The 20,014-nt window shown below is 37.6% G+C and overlaps 3 protein-coding genes across 3 annotated transcripts; 1 reads left to right on the plus strand and 2 right to left on the minus strand.

Annotated features, from left to right (window-relative positions):
• The first annotated feature begins 1,498 nt into the window (after nt 1-1,498).
• On the plus strand, nt 1,499-3,238 carry foxi3a (forkhead box I3a). Its single transcript, XM_079487477.1, has 2 exons — nt 1,499-2,145; nt 2,320-3,238. The coding sequence occupies exons 1-2, from the start codon at nt 1,593-1,595 to the stop codon at nt 2,829-2,831; spliced, it is 1,065 nt and encodes a 354-aa protein (XP_079343603.1). The 5' UTR covers nt 1,499-1,592; the 3' UTR covers nt 2,832-3,238.
• An 11,341-nt stretch (nt 3,239-14,579) lies between these two features.
• nhp2 (NHP2 ribonucleoprotein homolog (yeast)) lies at nt 14,580-15,921 on the minus strand. Its single transcript, XM_079487438.1, has 4 exons — nt 15,597-15,921; nt 15,334-15,403; nt 15,118-15,223; nt 14,580-15,020 (listed from the first exon to the last, which is right to left on the minus strand). The coding sequence occupies exons 1-4, from the start codon at nt 15,748-15,750 to the stop codon at nt 14,895-14,897; spliced, it is 456 nt and encodes a 151-aa protein (XP_079343564.1). The 5' UTR covers nt 15,751-15,921; the 3' UTR covers nt 14,580-14,894.
• A 5-nt stretch (nt 15,922-15,926) lies between these two features.
• grpel2 (GrpE-like 2, mitochondrial) lies at nt 15,927-19,694 on the minus strand. Its single transcript, XM_079487437.1, has 4 exons — nt 19,523-19,694; nt 17,405-17,558; nt 17,087-17,168; nt 15,927-16,987 (listed from the first exon to the last, which is right to left on the minus strand). Exons 1-4 carry the CDS (start codon nt 19,597-19,599, stop codon nt 16,650-16,652), a joined length of 651 nt encoding a protein of 216 aa, XP_079343563.1. The 5' UTR covers nt 19,600-19,694; the 3' UTR covers nt 15,927-16,649.
• Nucleotides 19,695-20,014: the final 320 nt, after the last annotated feature.

Below are 20,014 nucleotides of genomic sequence, written 5' to 3' on the forward strand. Positions count from 1 at the left end.
CTGCGCCCTCTAAAGGGAAAACGCAGGTCAATGTTTCCCCTTAATGCATTCACGACAATCAAACTGTCATCGTGCTTACAACATAACGGTGTACAAAGGAGATTCCGTTACATGAATGGCATGATTTGGCATGGGACGTCAAAGCTAAAATCATAAGAACCTTTACGTGATGGCCTGTTCTTGGAAAACGAAAAATCCTTTTGTGTGCTATACTTGTGGATATTAAACACTTTGTCAAACATTAAAAAAAAAGCACGTTGGCAGATTGCTCAAATACCCCGAGGACATAAGTTTCAGTTATGATCGATACTGCTGAGCACGCACACAGTTTTCTTCTTGCCAGTTTCCTATTGCTATTCTCTGTGGCAACAAGTATTACGCCACCACAAAGTAAAAAATAACCAACTGAAGTACTTTAAAACAACGATATTATTATCAATTATTCTCTTAACTCTCTTACTCTATCATAGCCTATATTATACAACGTTCCCCTGCATTTATAAGACAAAATGATTATAACAAAAAATAAAATGTATCACTATGCACTTTCGTCAAACATCAGAAGCCACGCTTTAGAAACAATGAACTCATATTACAAAGTTATTAATGGAGCTGAAACAGCCTCGAGACAGCAGGTGAACCTGGCGCGTGCTGAGATGGGTGGTGCCGAGCGCGTTGCTTTACAATGTAAATTGCGATGCAGACACGATCGACTCCCTTAAAATGGTTGTGCACGTGTCGTCTCCGACTGCATTAAATGATTTTATAATGAGAAAATGATTAAAAAGCGTGCAACAAATTAATTACCCCCCCACACCAAAATTGACGAAGTGTCTTTCATATTACACGCATGCAATAGGCTATGTGGTTTATAATACCACATCATGCACTTTGATAACACTTGTTGGCTTCCTTAACGTCAGCCTTTTCAATAACATTGAAATTAATGGCTGTACCTATAGTAACCTTAACGTTTCTTCCCACAGTAACACATTTAGAATGGTCTCACTACAACGATCATAGCGTAACCATGATATGGAAAAACATAGTAAAACTTTGTACAACTGAGTAAAACGTGATGTCTAGACTATACGTTAACTATAATGCAACTATGGTTTATTTCTGAAGGGGAATGTGCTTTTGAAATGCTTAAGTTAAAAAATTGCTCAATTTAAAACGTTTAAATGCAACATGTTAGTGTGGTTTTGGCTAAATTTAGGTAATAGGAGTACCAATTCACATTGATTACGTATATCATGTAAATACATTAAGCAGTTAGTGCTTTTATTTCAGCTTTTATCCCCATGAACTTAATCCAATTAATCCATCCCAACTCATGAAACCTATCCCACTGATATTTCCCCCTCCTCCCCACCCCCAGAGGGGCCATTCCACCCCCAAACAAATGAGGGATGAGGTGTGACAGCAGCAGCCAATCAGGGCAGAGAGGGTGTTCCAAAACTTGTATAAATTGTTCAGGTAAGACAGGTGTCAGGTTGAGATGCACCTGACCCATCTACCTGTGTCAGACACAGAGACAGAACGACACAAGGTGTTTTCTCCTTACTGCTGAGAGAAGAAAAACGGACACCATGACGTCATTTGTACCTCAAGCCCTTTCGCCGCAGTTCCACAACATGGGGCAGGAATCTCAGGAGTACAGCCTGTACAGCGACAGCTTCTACAGTGCTCAACCGTTGCCGAGTCCACAGCAAACCCTGCCGTCGGCTTATGACTTTGGAGACTACGCCAGCCCGGCCTCGAATCCTTACCTGTGGTTCAATGCACCTGGGCTCAGTTCAGCTCCCGGTCTTTGCGGAGGGCCCCAGCATTACAATATGACAAAGCCTTATTTAGCCACAGGAAGACTTGGAGGGACTGAAAGTGGCTTAGGATGGTTTTCAATGCCTTCCCAAGAAGACCTGATGAAACTGGTCAGGCCTCCATATTCGTATTCAGCACTTATTGCAATGGCGATACACGGAGCCCCGAACCGTCGTCTTACTCTCAGTCAGATCTACCAATATGTGGCAGACAACTTCCCCTTTTACAACAAGAGCAAAGCCAGCTGGCAGAACTCAATCCGACATAACCTCTCGCTCAACGACTGCTTCATGAAGGTGCCCAGAGATGACAGCGATCCAGGTAAGAACACATTTAAAGCTCTTTTTGTTGGGTTTTAGATAATATTGACCCATTCTTTCTCATTTCTGAATTAAAATGCTACTTTTCTTAAAAATAGAAAGGTGAAAAGAAAAACTTAAGATTTAGCAGAAATAACAAATTACTTAAAAATGTCTTTTGCTTTTCTTTCTGCAGGCAAAGGCAACTATTGGACCCTCGACCCAAACTGTGAAAAAATGTTCGATAATGGCAACTTCCGTCGCAAGAGGAAGAGAAAGTCTGACTCTCTGGCCGAAGACGAGGGAAAGAACTATTCCGGAACAGAATCTGATCTCAACAGTCCCAAAGATGACGCATCAGAAAGAGGGAACTCTCCCGTCACCACAAGCTCAACTCCCTGTCTCAATGGTTTCATAGCTCAGATGGGCGATTTGGTTTCAGGCTCTGGTAGAGACACTCTCCTCCCAACTTTGGATGGAAGCCACAGAGCTTCTCCAACAGGGGTCTACGGGTCATACTCTCCAAACGCTACCGTGCCACAGTGGGACACCCACATCCCTCCCCCTCTTCAATCTAACATCTCATCCTCACCCACTCAGTACACAGATAGCTATAGTGACTCCATTCTCAACCAGTTCACCAGTCAGGCCTATCCCATGATGGGATCGACTGACTTGCTGTATGCAAGAGAGGGGACAGAGGTGTAGCGCTGAAATGCTCTGGTGGACACAAGGCAAAATGCTGTCGGCATGTACTGTGGGTGCAGGCACTTGGGAGAGCAGCTGGCCTGCATTGTGAGTCAAATTCCCAAAGCGGTGTGGTGTACGAGTCAACAGATCTGAGTGGATGTGAAGAAAGTTATACAGTTGTGGTGCTCAGGCTCACTTGCTGACTCTTGACTTTCTCGGTGTAGCTGAAGAACAACGATCCGAGAAACTCTCCTAGTGGCAAAACATTTCCAAACTGAAAGTTGAATGAATCTGAACGTCAAAATAAATGCACTGACCTTTGTCATAAATTTGTATCTTTCTGTCCATTGTTTAATATTTTGTATTTGTATATATTTGTAACCGTAATGTATAATGTATTTGCGAAAATAAAACTTCATCTTTACAATTATTTGTCTCTTTATTGCATTCATCATTTTAAAGTTAATTTACATTACATAGATAATTCTGTATTGTGAAATGATTTCACCATAACGAAATAATTTACATTAATGCATTTGGCAGATGCTTTTATCCAAATCAACTTACATTGCATTATACTACACATTGGTTTCTAAGTGTGTGCATCTCCTGGGATCAAACTCACAACCTTGACATTGCTAGCACCATGCTCTTGCCGCTGAGCTACAGGAAAGCTATGCAGGGTTTTTTTTGACTGGCTTTCATAAGACTATTGTTGGGTCAAATATGAACATTTTCTGGGTTGATTTAAAGGGACAGTTCACAAATTCTGTCATTGTTTACTCGACTGTAAAATCTGTATCATTTTTTTGTTCTGATGAAGACAGAGAAAAATATTTGGACAAAAACAGTTCTTGGCCACCATTGACCGGTCAAAAGTGCCACAGAAAAATAAGATCTTTCTTCAAAAGAATTTTAGTTTTTTGGGTGAACGGTTCCTTTAACCAGCTGGTTTGGTTTATCGCAAGCATTTACAGTGTAGAGTTCAAATTAAAATTAGATAACACATTTTAAAATAAAGATGTTGACCCTATGGTAAATTAAAACCATAAAATTGTAGTATAAGCACAAGTTTGAAAGTTCTCATTTTTACAATGACAAGCTAGATGCAAATGTAGTACAAAACTTTCACCCATATCTCAGCCCGGTTTATCTTTTAGTGGTTATCAAGATGTGAATGTTAACTCGTGCAGCTCTGTTGAGTCGAAACTGCCTGCTATCTGTCAATACAGTCAGTGATCCATCCCTCAAGGAGTGAGGTGGGGAGGGAGAACTCCAAGAGGAACCGTTAAACAACACACCTTAAAGCTAGCAGAGAATAAGCCAGAAAAGAACAAGATGTAATTGTCAGCTCTTTTAGCTGAGTTAAGACAGAAAAGGGGAGAAAGGGGGGCAAAAGGAACAACAAACACAATCAGCTCATGCGTGAAATTACATGAATTCTTATAAACTAAGAGAGAGTGCAAAATGACTGTCACCTGAGCTGTCAAAATTACCCGCTGTCTGTTATTATAGCCACTGACCCACAGTAAAGGAAAGGTAATGGAGGAATACATCCAAAGAAACCGTTAAACAACAAACACTGGTTTGACAGCACAAGGGGTAAAAAAACGATATATGAAACGAAACTTGTTCCTCAGGGTGTCAAAGTCGTTCTCTTTGGTTGCGAACAGCTAATCAGATGAAAGAAAATATTCCATGTAAGATTACGATAGATCTGAACTAACTGAGGTAGTGATGTACATTCCAGAGCATGAATTTATTTAAAAGCACTTTTTTTGAAGACATCAATTAATAATTTTTTTATTATATTAACATTTTGAGTTACTGCAAAAAGAAAGTGTTTTGCTGTTATTTTGGCTCGGGTGAACTGCACTGCAGGGATCCTTTTAAGGAGGGGTTCTCAACCTTTTTGACTCCAAGGCCCCCCATTGTTTTCAACAATATTCAAAGTCCCCCCTCCCACTCACAGAACCTCAAAATTTATAACCAATAAAATATTTTTAACTATAAAAATGGCCAAATATATTTTTTATGTATTTCAATGCAAATTTTGCACAATTTTAAAAAATTGGTCATCTTTAGGCCCTCTTGGAAGTCCGCTGGGGCCCCCTTGTGGGCCCCGCACCCCCTGTTGAGAACCACTGCTTTATAGTGATAGTTTACCCAAAAAAAGAAATGTTTTTATAATTTACTCATCTGCAGAACACAAAAGAAGATATTTGGAAGAATGTCACTTCTATTGTATGGACACAAAACCAATGCAAGTCAATGGGTACCACCATGGTTCGGTTACCAGCATTCTTTAAAATATCATCTTTTGTGTTCTGCTCAAGAAAGAAAGTCATATGACAAGAGAGTGAGTAAATGATATCTTCGGGTGAACTATCCCTTTAATTCAACGGGATGGGGAGTGGGCAATGGGGAATAGTTTCATTTTATTATACGTTAAAAAGTCCAATCTAACTCCTTGACTCCCTGAGGTGGTGAATCAACTGACTGACATTCACATGAACATCTAGTAAACACAATAAAGATGATATAAAACGTACTGCTAAGTGATACTTTCGAAAGTGCATGTCAAGACTTGAGGTTAAAAGATGCAAATTTGAATAGTAAATTGAGGACATGTTGAAATGTAAGTGTTCTGTTCCATACCGCATTCTTGCCATTAATGTGTACCAACACCTTAATATATTTACTGTTCATATAAGTAGTCATATGAGGATTTATTTTGGAGAAGTCATAAATTATAATAACTCTCAGCGTGGGAATTATTATTCAACTGGTGTCCATGTGATCCAACATAAGGAAACGGCCATGTGTATTGATTCCCATGTCTCATTTGGATGGGGAATGTGTAGGTAAGGTCAAAATATAACAGTGACGTAAAACAGTAAGATTTACATTTAAATATTTGATGCATTTCCTTTTATACATCAACATTCTACTCTATACCTACCATTTCTATACATTCGGATATTCCTGATTTGTTTTTAAATGACATTAACATTTGTATTTGCTGTAACTCTAATGAACTCATAATGATTTATGGCCCTGTAGCCGGAGGAATACAACAGCAGGTCACAATCAACCCAGTCAGTGCTGATATGTAGAGATACAACATCCCCTCTGTCTGTAACATTCAGAGCCCCTTCCCTCCAGCGTTCTGTCCCTGCTTCAGGTGTTTATGGTCAAAACACACGATTCAGGGTCTGCGCAAACAAATTGGCTCTACATTTAGATGTGCCACTTTGATCTAATCGATAGAATCTAACAACACAGAGAGTGTGCCTTGTGTTTATAGCCAGGTGCCTGCTCAGCTGCTGCCGTCTTCTGCTGCTCTGATCTAGATCAGATATGCCTGTGACTTTTGTATATGATACTTTAAGAAGGCTCCAGTGTTTTTTACTGTGAACAACTGAAAGTCGAATTGTTAGATAATTCTTAAAATTTGTATAATATGATGTCATATTCTAAATGGTTGCAATTAACATGCATCGTTAACAGATACCTCCATGATGGTGAAATTGTGCTAATAATGATAGGTGTGCTGCCAAGAGGTCCTTCCCATTCAAATCAATTTTAAGTAACAAAGATCTCAGTCTTGGCGTCTGTGCATGACAACAGAGTCCTCATGATCACCAGGTCATCACAGATTCTCTGATAAACCTGGCATGTGCCACATATACACACAAACACACGTCTGCACCTTCAAAACGTCGCCCCACCTTCATACACAAGTTCCTTCAGCTACATTCACACACACAATAGCTTCAATGCTGTCTGGCCTCGTTGAGCTGGCTGCTCTATTGAGATGTGCGAATTCCGATGAGCTGTCTCTTGTCCAACGACAGTGTAAGTGTGCCTGCTGTTTACCGACACATGCCACATCAATAGGCCAGTGTTGTTTGTAAATAAAGGCCTGATGGGGAGATAGATTGAGACAACTTGATTAAAGATGCCCCATGGCCCGTCAAATACAGGTGTATTCCATTTGAACAAATGTTAATGAGAGTTGATGTTCATGGTCAGGTTTACAACACGAGGAACATACTTAAGAAATTAAAAATTTAGGCAAAGAATGTGACTAGATTTCTGTAGCTTTGGATCTGATAGGGCAACACACTTTTAGTTGTTTTTCTATACAAAATCTGTAAATCATTTTAGAACTATGTGAATTACAGACACTGGTTGTAAAAAAGTGTCATGTGCAAGGTATGTATTAAAAATTGAATAAGTAAGACATAAAAAAATAAGATGGTTTTACAACCAGTCACAGACAATACATTTATTGATGTTTGAAAATCTTAAGCCTATTTAACAAAATATATAGTTAAATAATATAATATAATTGTCAAAAATCTAGTGAATTAAAATGTTTATCAGAAATTCATGCACTCATCATAGCACAATTTAATGACATTATAAATAAAAAAATCGTCAATATAACGCAATGTTGTCACGTGAGCTGGTAGTATCTCATATACACGTAGCCTAATGGATTGATGAATAAAAGGCTATATTTGCTACAACAACCTGAAAAAAAGGCTACACTGTAAAAAGAATCTCTAGAAATTACAGTATAACTGGTAGCAGTTTGCCAGTAATTTACTGTAGATTTACATTTATGTAATTTAATGGCAACAGTTTGTTCAAAAATGATCATTAAACATTAACAAATCTTTATCCTTTCAGAAAGAAACTATAAAATAACATTCTTGGAACCAAATTTAGAATGCTTTGCATGAGGCTGTTATTTTATCGTTTTTTTCCCTGTAAAGATAAAGACTTGTTAATGTTTAATATTCATCTATGTTTGAACAAACTGTTGCCAATAAATTGGATAAATATAAATCTACAGTAAGTTACCGGCAACTGCATGACTACAGCAAATATCATTATCCTCCAACGGTGTCTGCTTTCCACATAAATAAATAATTACACACATTGATTAGAAATATTTTATTAAAGGGTTTTAATGCACTTCCGCTTCGAGTCGGGTGGATCTGGTACTCCTTGTTGTGCATTAAAACCCTTTAACGCACGGCTAGATGTGGATTATGCCATACACGTTTGGCTGCTAGCAGTTACTGAGACTCTCAAAGGCAAACCGACAGCAGCGAAGGTGAGACATATATCACAAAGAGAGCCGCTGGGACACACCACTGCAATCCCTTCAAACTGCCTTTCGCGATTTAGAGACCTTAACCAGAGGTGTGTAAATACAGATTTCTATTACATGCTTTCCCAACTGATATTTTTTGGCTGTTGGTCATCCCTTATTCTGAGCACATTAGTTTGTTGAAAAACCCCAACAGTTCTGGGTAAATGTCATGTTTATTGATGTAAGCATTTCAAGGTTCAGTTACAACTCATGTCTGCACAAAACTGGTACATTGTTTTCACGTGACACAGCAATCCGATGCAGGTATGGCCTAAGGCCACAGTGTGCGTTTTTCATTCATCATAGCATACAGTGCTCGCAGACATGAAGCTTGTCTAACTTGGGTTGTATCCTGTATTTATTTAGTAATTGCAGTGACAGACTTTTGAAGGGAAAATATTGGAATAAAATTCAATTTTCTTTAATTGCCTGGCTTTACTTCCAAAAATACACAACATGAGGATTAAGACATGATGGATATTCTTTAAAAGCAAAAATGCTTCTATTTTTAGCACACAGCAGTCCAGATGACATAAAACAGATGGCTGTTTATATAATTTATTAATTTCAGATGTAAAATAAATATTTAAGACGGATTTAATCTGCAAACATAATTTTTGTTTTAAAAAATAATCACAATTTAAACAACATAATTCTCACATCATTCAGACATGCAGAATTTATGATTATAATTCAATCTCAATAGATAAATAAGATTAAAAAATATGTAAAATCTCAAAATAACTGTGAGTCAGTTAATTTTAACAATTTTATTTGATCACAATAAATGCAGCCTTGATTGTTTATAAAGACTACCAATGCAATACAATCTGATAAAAACATTTAGTGGCATAGTACATTTCTATTTATGGCAAACAATCCATACATAAATCTGACATATTCAAGATAAAACCACATAGCACTCGTTCAGAAAACACGTGACTGCGTAAGGCATTGAATTAATATTAGTCCTCGATGACATTAGATGAACAGGCTTCTGCCCCAGCATGCCTTATTTTTGTTGACTTCTTGTCGGACCCCTATGACCCAGCTCTCTACCCCTATAGAACAGCACCAGTCCCACGGGTTTTCCTCAAGATGCTTGGAAAAAAAACACAAACTCTCACACCTTCAGACCCATTTGGCGACAGTCGGCGAGAGTCTCAGTCTGCTATGGGTTTCGCCGTCTGGCCAAAGGATTACGTTTACTTTGTGTCAACAGAATTTATTCAATGCCAATAAATGATTCCACCATTCTCGAAAAACACCTAAATCTAAATCAACCGCAAAAGGAGATTTATGCAAACTCACATGGTGGTGGTGCAAAAGAGAGTCATAAGGTATCACACCAAATCCTTTTGTTTTCCTTCAGGGATATAATCCAGATAAACTAACTGTATGAATTGTGACTCTGAAATATTTGTTTATTTTATTATACTACTCCATTTCATTTCACATGTATATGTTGTAAAATCTCTTTCCATGCTTTAGAAACACAAATGAGACAAGTAACAGTCTGAATGCTAGTCAGAATGATTTCTTACTAGGGTCTTTACAAGTCTCTGCAAGCATGTATGCGAACGTTGGTCTCCGTTTGACCCTGAAATGCAGCGTCTCATTTCCATATTTTATGTGATGTTGAAAAGGATTTTGTTTGAAAGTCATAAAATGCACAGAGGAAGAGCATTTGGATTTACAACAAATCTTTGAACAGGATCCCAGACAGACATTTGCGTTCGTTTTTCCAATAATGGACAGTGGTCTTCTGTTGCAGCCTGTGGCTATACCGCGCGTGATAAATCAGAGAAGTACAAGAGTCACTAGCATCACTTTCTCCAAACGTCTGTAGTTCACATGCACCACCAACAACATGGCTGCGGGCCATTTATTTAACATCCAAAACCATAAAACTTTTTATGGCTTTCATGCAGTTTTCAAACAACTTTCAAGCCCTTTTAACATTTTATGTAAGGGAGCTCTACTTTGCATGTCTGCTAGGCCATAAAAGCCCTCTTACTTACAAGAAGGCAAAGCTTCATTCTTAAGTGTTTGCTAATGAAATTTACATTTAAATCATATGTAACCATTTTTAATGTCCTTTTTAACTTTTTGAGAACACCCTTTGTTTGCTCAACTGGGTGAGCTTTGATCCAAATGTTTGCCAAATTGTTTATCAGTCCAATAGATGTTTGTCACCAGCGGTTTATTGTTTATCATTGGTGGCTTTTTCATGTAAGACCCGTTAGATTTCTGCACAGATCTCCGAGTGGGCGTGACCAATGCACTCAAGTGTAAACTAGATGACAGGGCTGACAGGAGTTTATGAACTGCAAAGCTGTCAAAGGTAGAGAACATGTCCCCACAAGCCCCCAGTGAAAGGGAGAAGGGATCGCCCCAAGGCCATCCTGATACACCGTGTATTGACACCCCAATAACCTGATACATGCACAAATTAATAAAAGGCTTTGAAATACAAACAAAAATGTCATGATGTCAAAAATGTTACGCAAACAGAGTTTGGGCAGCAGCTTTGTATAAAGATCCTTTAGAGAAATTGTGACCAGAGAAATCTTAACATGCCGTGAAATGTTTTTAAGAATGAGCTCTAAGCCATTATGCATTATTCACTACCCTGTGATCTTTCAATTGCCTCTTTTCTTTTTATTTAAATATATGGTCTACCTAAAATGAGCAGTTCAGTTCGACAGACGAGCCTTTAATAGTTTTACACTCATATAGTGTTAATAATATTATTTTATAGTATTAATGTTAATATTCATATTTATTATATAAAAGATTTTCTTTTATATTTAACAACATTTTTGCCGTCACACACCATAGGACGCATGTACATGGTTTTTATTTCTCAACTTACCCAAATATTTTAACTTGTGAATTTAAAGAAAATACATTAAAGAATGATAAATTATGTTTTTTTGCCAGCATTTATTAACTAATCTCATGATACATCTGGTTGGAAAGCTCTGTCTTCAAAACATTTACCATTAAAAAGACAGAAATGTAAAATTTGGTCATCATTCATTTCGGACGGTCATGGCCTAATGGTTGGAGAGTCGGGATTGTAACCAGAAGGTTGCTGGTTTGATATTGCCTTGAGCAAGGCACCTTACCCCCACTTGCCCACCGGGCTCTGCAGTGATAGCTGCCCACTGCTCCGGGTGTATGTGTGTTCACGACTTGCTGTGCGTGTGTTCATTACTCACTGGATGGGTTAAAGGCAGAGGTCACATTTCGGGTATTGGTCACCAAATAGGACACTTTCACTTTACCCTCTTCTTGTATTTTTTCTCTCAAAAACGAACGGAAATATTTTGAGAAATGTCTGTGGTTTTGTGTTCATAGGAATAGAAGTCAAGGGTTCCAATGTTGTTTGCTTACCAACATTCTGAAAAATATTTTCTTTTGTGTTCTGCAGAAGAAAGAAAGTCATAAAGGTTTGAAATGAGATGAAGGCGAATAAATGATTAAGTTATTAAAAAAAATTGGTTGAAATGTACTTGAGGTTTTATGTAAATGTAAATTCTGTCTTTTCCCTCCTTTCTGTTTTTCTTTCTTTGAGGTGCTGACAGGGGACATAACTCCAGCATGTCACTCCACAGTCATTGGGGTGCAGGCAGTCTTATGGTTTACCTGCCTCGCGCCCCAGGCTCAGAATTATTGCTCAACAGAATACTATGAAATCAGTAGATCTCAAGCTACACCTGCTTTATCACCAGCACCTGTCTGAAAAAGAAACTATCCCAAACATTGAAAGACAAGGATGGGCCACACAAGAGAACGAGAGCGTGCTTAGCACTACAGTTATATAGCCGGCGGTGAGGTCCAAAGCATAGTGCTGATTTGGATGGATGAAACAAGACATGAATCGGTTGTAGCTAGCAGGGTGGATCGGGTGAAGTGGGCTAGAGGTGAACAGAGCCCAGAAGGAGTCGAGGTGGCGCGTGCTTATGTTACAGAGGGTAAGGCAGGCAGCAGGTGAATTGTTGACACCCTAAACAAGGACAAGGTCAGTGCCAAGACAAAAAAAGACATTTCAAGTTAGGATACTGAGAAAAGTTGATGAGCCAAGACCTGAATCCTTCGAAGGATCTGCATATCCACCTCTAACAGCCAACTTGGTATGTTGAAGTCAACAGAGAAATTATAGAATGGAAAAAAGACAATGTGTTAAGATATGGGGCAGATAGAGGTGAATATAAAACGCTAAAAACGGCGCGGAAGAAAACCAGCAAAGTGTTTTCCTTTAACAAGCATACGTTTTCTTTGATTCTGTGCAATGTATTAGATGTGATGCCTAAACAATTTTTATTATGTAAATAAGAATACCGTAGAGCCTTGATTGAAGACTTAAAAATATTTTTTTAAATCATAAAGTCGTGTTAATAATAACAAAAACAACAATAATAATCATAAAATAATAAACTTGATCGCTTTATTGCCAAAGTTTACTAAATAAGATTGGCGATGATCACTTTAGCAAGCACCCCTAACTGGTACAATGCAGGCAAAATAATATCACACCTCTATAATAAACCCGTTCTTTTCTGTCCTTTCCTTGTGGTTTATTTATGCGGTGCCTGCATTAAACACTGGTCACACTATGGAAGTGTGTACACTTAAACATGGCTGAACTCTAAAGCTTGTTTGGTAAACTCATTGTAAGGTGTCGATACCCCCCTGGACACAGGTGACTCATGCCAGATCCTTGATGGATCCCTGCTGTTGGGAGTAAACAGGTGAGCACATTGCTAGGAATGTGGCCACAGGAAGGACATCTATATGTCCCTGTTTTTACCCTTCCTAACGTCCCACAAGTACACACGGTTTCTGTGCCATCTAGCCCTTCATTCGAATGAATATTCAGTTCCATTAGCTACTGTTGTATGACAATGTGCTCATTATTAATAAAAATTAGATGAAAAAAAACTGAAAACTAAATACAATATAGTAAAATCTCCCACAATGAATGAGAAATTTCTGTATCCCTGAGAAATATTGTTTCGGTTTACTAGTGCTTTGGTTCCATTAACTCCTCCAATCTCAAGTCCTGGTCAAATAGTAGATTTATGGTTCGGTCCTTAAGAACAAGCAAAACGGTGTAATCCAATTTAGTGATAGAGTGTTAACCAAAATAAGCTATTGTCCGCGCTGTAGCCTTTGGTGCCTTTATGGAAACAGCGGCTGTAGTCCAGGTACATGTGAAGCTTAGACACACTGAACTAAAACAAACTCTCTCCTGTGCTTTTATACATGATTTGGGAGTAATATGTGCCAAAATACAACAAACATCATCAGAGTATGATCATTTCACCATCATAAAATATTTAAGATGTCAACACAGAAGAGCAAGCTCCAGAAATCTGGGCCCGGTGAATGGAAAGACACTCACTGGGGTCTGTTTCAACACCTAACATACACTGTTGCTTCACTAAACAAGACGCTCAGTGTTCCTGTGGTCTTATTCTGTAACAGGTATGTTTGAAGTAATTGTAAAAGAGAGATACAACAGAATTGTTGATGTATTATGTCTTGATTAAATATTCACTGTTTAGGCACTTATAAATTGGAAGAATATAGGCCGATGTGTTACATGTAATGTAGGGGTTCTCAAACTTTTTGACTCCAAGGCACCCCTCTACGCCTTGATCAACAATATACCAAGCCCCAACCATAATCACAAAATGTTTTTATTTATACCCAAAAAAATATTTGAGAGCTTGACGTAAACTTGAAAACATGTATTATATAGATAAATGGTCAAATAATCAGAAATATATTTGTTTATTTTAATGCTCGTTTGGTTCTATTTTAGATTATTAGTCATCTTGGGACTCCCTTGTGGGCCACGGCCACCCTGTTGGGAACCACTGATGTAATGGATCCTAAAAAATGGTTAATGGAGGACAGCATCATTGAATAGCCCAGTTTATAGAAAGACAATACTACCACCTTGTGGACATTGGTAGATAAAGACCAAATTTTCAGTGTTAGTGCAGATAAATTGAATGTAAATCTGCACGTACATCTTATTTATATATAAATATATTTAATTTAAATGTCAGATTGTAGGAAAATAATTTAAAAAGTGTATGACCTTCTGTGAAACATACAAGATATTTTGAGAATCGTCTCAGTGATTTTGTCCATTCAATGGAGTGTTTTTGGTGATTTGCAGAAGAAAAGAGTCTATCGTGTTTGGAATGACACGGAAAATTATAAAGATTAATTTTGACCAATTAAATATTTTTAACTATTCACACCAACACATACGTACGGAACAACATTCTAATGAGTGGTTTCATAGTGACATTATCTTCACATCTTTAAAGTTCATGAAAACTAATGCACCTTTAATGGAAACAAAACAATTATTATCGTTTTTATAAATGTATACATCTGTAAATGTAGTTTGTGTACATTTATGAATTTATTTTGTATTAAAACAATAACAAAAGAACTGCGACGGAGATCTTGTGCATCCCAAGAAAAACCACTCATCGTGGAGAAAATATTTTGACCTTCTTTAAAGCCTTTTGTTAAGTCAATTCCATCAAAACTCTTGTCATTCAAACAAGCGCTTGTGAAAAAAAATGTTTTAATAAAACAGATGAACTTTTGATCCAGATGAAACGGAGATCTAGAAGATATTCAAAAACACAATAGACTGAACAATGGTTCCATCCACTGCCCTACAACAGGCATATTCCAGCTAAGCTTCCATTAACTGAACATCACACAAACCATAAATCACATCTTTGCTTTCCTTAAATTGAAAACATCTCCATGGAGGACAATCCAGTGTTGATGTCGCTGATTTGATTTACATAAACATGATGCACCCACACTGCTGTGATCCGTTCAATCATTCTTTTAATGCTGAAAATAAAAAGGCGTTAGATTGGTTTGGGTAAAGATGAGACATCTTCCATGCATTCATCATAAGCTTGTTTGTAATCAGCATGGGGTTTGATCAGGATGACACATGTGGGTCTCTTAGAGCCAGCAGAGGAACCCAAATCCTGTATAAAGATTAGAAAACACATGAACAATTAAACATAAAACATTATTCAGATCTCAAACCTTATAAACAAATTTTACAAAAAAAAGCGAACTTACAACTTTAGATGGAACATAAGCATAGGGCAGATTTTTGTCTTCACACAAGATTGGTAAATGGCAATACACTTCGATGGGAAGAGTGTCTCCAGCAAACACCACAATCCTACACAATGACACAAAAACAATGTTATGTTAAACCTTATTGATAAGAGATTCAATTGAGCTTGATGACGTAGTGTTCACTATAACGCATGAAGATTAAACTCGTCTCACCCCGTTTCTCCTTTGTTGATAAACTTCTGCACCTCTTTCACTCCTCGTCGGATATTTTTAACCTTCGCAGCTGTGGGTTGAGAAATATATTAAAAACAACTGCGCAAACGTACATGTAAATGCACAATGTAAAGACATGATCGCCACCACGTGCACGCCTATCGAAATAAAATCGCTTACAATCATATTTAAGAGGTTAACGTTGACTAACCAGAACAAACCTGATAAAATGTCAGACTTAATATGTTGAAACAGATTTTTACCTTTCTTGACGCATTTGTAGAGCTTCTTGCTTAGTTTTCGGGATGCAAGAGGGTTTGCGATAGGGTTTATATTTGCTATTAATTCTACATATGATTTCTCTGTAACTGCTGTGTCCTCTTCGTCGCAGTTTTTCTCTTTCTTTACCTTGGTCATGTTTGTCTGAAAGATGTACTTAACAAACGCGGCAAAATACCTACAAGTTTTATTTGCGCTGCTCTACAGTGCACGTGTAGCGATCCTCAAAACACTTCCGCTCTTTTTTACGTACTTCCGTGTTTTGTCGGCACGTTGCGTGTTACTTTGGGAAACACTGACCCCTACTGCACAGAACGAGTAAACAATAAGATTTTATTCAGTCCTCACATTCAAACTAATTAGTTTTCAACATTTACAAGCACACATTTGTAAAAACGTTAGTTTTAGACGACTTGCGTTTTCTCATTTCAAATAATAAAAAAATAATACCATACAACAAAAATCTATCAGGGCAACCTATTTCAAACAAAATAAATAGATATACATATTTGTGGTGTTTATTTCTTTTCACCAAAATAATATTCAGTTTTTCACTTTGGATACATATTTATCATATCTTATTTTTGGGGTAATGGTGTCCTAAGACATTTACTTGACACATAGCAGAACAGCCAATATATCTTTTCACTGCTTTTTTCCTTAAACAGCATATCTGCTTGTCACTTACAGAAGCCACCGTGACAAGGTTGTAAAGTGCATTATCACTTCCTTTCGACATTCAAATTCGTGTTGAACAACACCACACTGAAGTCTTTTTACATCAAGACAATTATGATTCCCTCCAAACACCAAATGCACATTGTAGACATCTGTAAATAGGGATTTTACAAAAGATAAAAGGCCTAATCTATTGAACAGAGTAAGAAAAAACAAACAAAGTTCATAAATACATATAAATAACCATTACATCAGAACGTAAATCAAACGTGTAGTTGTCTAGAGATGTAAGAACACTGGTTTCATTTATACGAACACTATAAAAGAGTGAAACAGGAGAGGACTAAACCAAGGCACTGTCACTGCTCCTGTGTCTTTACAGCAATACCCACAAGGGCATGGCGAATGGTACGTCCATGCAGCATGTAACCGTCTTGTTTCACCATGGCTACAGTGCCTGGCTCTGCACCCTCGGCAGGACTGTGACAGACTATCTCATGCTGATACGGGTCGTACTGGCCTCCAATGGGGCTCATCTTCTCCAGTCCATGCTTGGTGAACACTTCCTGCAGCCGTCCCTGTATGTGTGCCAGATACTGTGACAGCTGCTGTGCTCCATCTCTCTCTTCTACTACTACTGAAGACTTCTCCAACAAGTCTGCCACCTCCACAATGTCACGACAGAAACTCTGAATCCCTACAGGAGGAGCACAGCATATTTGGGTTATGCTGAATAAAAATTAATAAAAGACAAGTTAATTAGAAGCCACAAAGGGTAGGAGTCTAAATAAGTTACCAAATAATTTAGCGTCCTCCACAAATTTCTGTGTTCTTTTTCTAACGTTGTTTGAGTCCGCCAGGGCTCGTTTGTATCTCTCCTATAAAAAGCAAAAGAGATTTGATTTACAATTACTAAAAGCACAATAGTTAAAAGCTTTTGATACTTACTTTATCATTATCCCTTACTATTGATGTTTGTACAAAAGTGCAGTATATTCTATTATTTCACATACATAAAAACTTTGAATAAATATTATTTTTGCTTACAAACAGAACTTGCAGAATGTCTGAATTCAGAAAGACTATGTATATTTTGGACTATAAAGAAACTTACAGTGAGGTCATCAAACTGCTGCTCCAGTTTTCTAGCTCTGGTCTCCAACGTCCTGACATGTGTCACGGAATGACTTTGATTGCCATCGTCACCATGACAATCATCTCCAGCACTACGCTGCTCCGCTGCAGTGCTGAAAAAGCCTAAGAAAGACCTGTAGCAAAAACAAGAGGAACAATCATTGTAGGATGTAGTTCTGGGCATTCGACAGAGCTGCGTGTTTGTGTGAAAGTTAAAAAAACACTATGGTATCAAAGAATTTTACTGCAGTTTACTATAATAAATACTATAATGTACTACAGTAATTTATGTGGACAAATATACCACTATGGTATGGTAAAAATGGAAAAACACAGAACTTTAGGTAATCTAAAAATGCCTGAAGTTCTCTAAACATGTTTAACGTCATGTGGGGGAGATTTTTGGACGAACTTCCCCTTTAAAGTAATAGTTCACCCCAAAACAAAAATTCTCTCATCATTCACCCTCTTCTCATTTCAAACCTGCGTGGCTTCCTTTCTTACGCAGAACACAAAAGAAGATATTCTGAAGGGATTTGTTTGGCACCCATTCACTTGCATTGGTTTTGTGTTCATACAATAGAAGTGAATGGGTGCCGACGCGGTTGGATTACCAACTTTTTTTTGAATATCTTCTCTTGTGTTCTGTAGAATAAAGTAAGTCATACAGGTCAAAAATTTAAAAAAGTCAAAGTAAATGATGACAGAGTTTTCATGGAGCTTTAACGCAAGTTTTCAAATGCACATGGGTAGTTGAGAAATAAACCGTACCTTGTGTCCTATCGGGTGACAGCAAAAATGTAGAAAACAAACTGTTCATAATATGTTATTCATATTTATAAGAGAGATTGATCTTCATTGTTAGTTTTGTTTCTACATTTTTGCTGTCAAACCATGGGACACATCAGCGATTTATTTGTCAACTACCCACATTATAACACTTTGAAATTGTTTTTTAACTACAAGGCCTGTAAATCCAAACAAAAGTCCCACCTGCCAACAGGACAAGATGTTGGCATTGAGATCATGTGCTGAACACAACGTGAACCTGCCTGTCAGAGCGAGTGAAAGTACACGTCTTGCACGTTTCTTAAAGCAATAGTTCACTCAAAATAGAAAATTCTGTCATCTTTCCTCACCTTCGAGTTGTTGAACACAGAGAAAGATATTTGGAAGAATGCTTACAACCAAACAGATCTTGCCTCCCATTGACAACAATAGTAGGAAAAAATATGTTATCATATATTGTTCTGTTGAACCCAAAAAATTATATTTTGAAGAATGTACGACAGCAAACAGTTCTGGGGCACTTTTGACTACTGTGGTATGAAATTTAAACAGATTTGGAACAACTCGAAGGTGAATAAATGATGACAGAGTTTTCATTTTTGGGTGAACTATCCCTTTAATAACATATCTGAAAGGCAACTGGTTTAGCTAAAACAAAGCACTAATTATTACAGCCATTTAACTTCGGCATGCGGCTGAAATAAAAGGAGTCTTCTCCACAGGGATGCCATAAAAAGCCATTCATCAGGCTAAATATTAACATTTACCCTCCGTTCAACGTAAACAGTTGTAAAAGTAAATCACCTGGAGGACTGACGATAACAAAACCTTGAGTTATGTAAACACCAAACACTCTCTAAAATAAAACAAACACACAAATAGGCTGTGATATTTGTCTCACTTCCACAATTCATTAAATTTCTCCATTCACAAGATCTCTTTAAAATCACGTTTCACAATGCCATAATAATAAAACGTAATTTAAACAATATACAGACATTATATACTGTTAAGTTTATGTTTTGTGATGACGTTCTCTTGCTACACACATTAAACGTATATCTCATACAGATACACGTCAATTAAATTTCGACTTTACCGATGTTTCTGACCAAATATAAACTATTTTGGTTTGTAAATATCGTCGTCACACCGAGGTTTACGTACCGAGTTTACCGTTAACTCACTCGTTAGCCGGTTAGCAGCGACACTGCACAAACACTTCAAACTGGCAGATCTCTGAACAAAATTCACACTTTCTAGTGTTGTTTACTAGTTTACCAAGGGATACTTTATAGTGTGGTTTTACCTGGCTGAGGCACTAGACGTTAACCTGCAGAAATCGATGGGATATCTTCTCGATACAGACAGATAGCGCACGGCCATTTCCTCAAAACTGTGTGTGGGTGGTCGAGAGCGCGTGACCGTCTCAACGAGTCACTGTTCTGAATCAGCGAGTCGAGTCTTTTTCGAAGCGCTTCGAATCTATAAAACGTACATTGTCTGTAAAAGTCATATTATTTTATTGAACTCGATCATTGTTTTATCAAATAAGAGGCTACATTTAATCCAAACACTGTACTATCATTTTCTTTAAAGAACATGAATAAATACACACAACATTTTAATATAAAATAATCTAAACAAATCCGAGAATCTTCAAAATGTTGTAATCTCTCATTTTACTAGTTTAGTTGTTTTTGTTTTATCCTACAGTTCACGAATACTTGAATTCAAATAGTCTGATAGCAGGGGGATGAATGGTGGGCGGGGTCAATGTTAAGAGAGGCGGAGTTCCACC

The sequence above is a fragment of the Barbatula barbatula genome, assembly GCF_947034865.1.
Source record: "Barbatula barbatula genome assembly, chromosome: 22".
Lineage (NCBI taxonomy): Eukaryota > Metazoa > Chordata > Actinopteri > Cypriniformes > Nemacheilidae > Barbatula > Barbatula barbatula.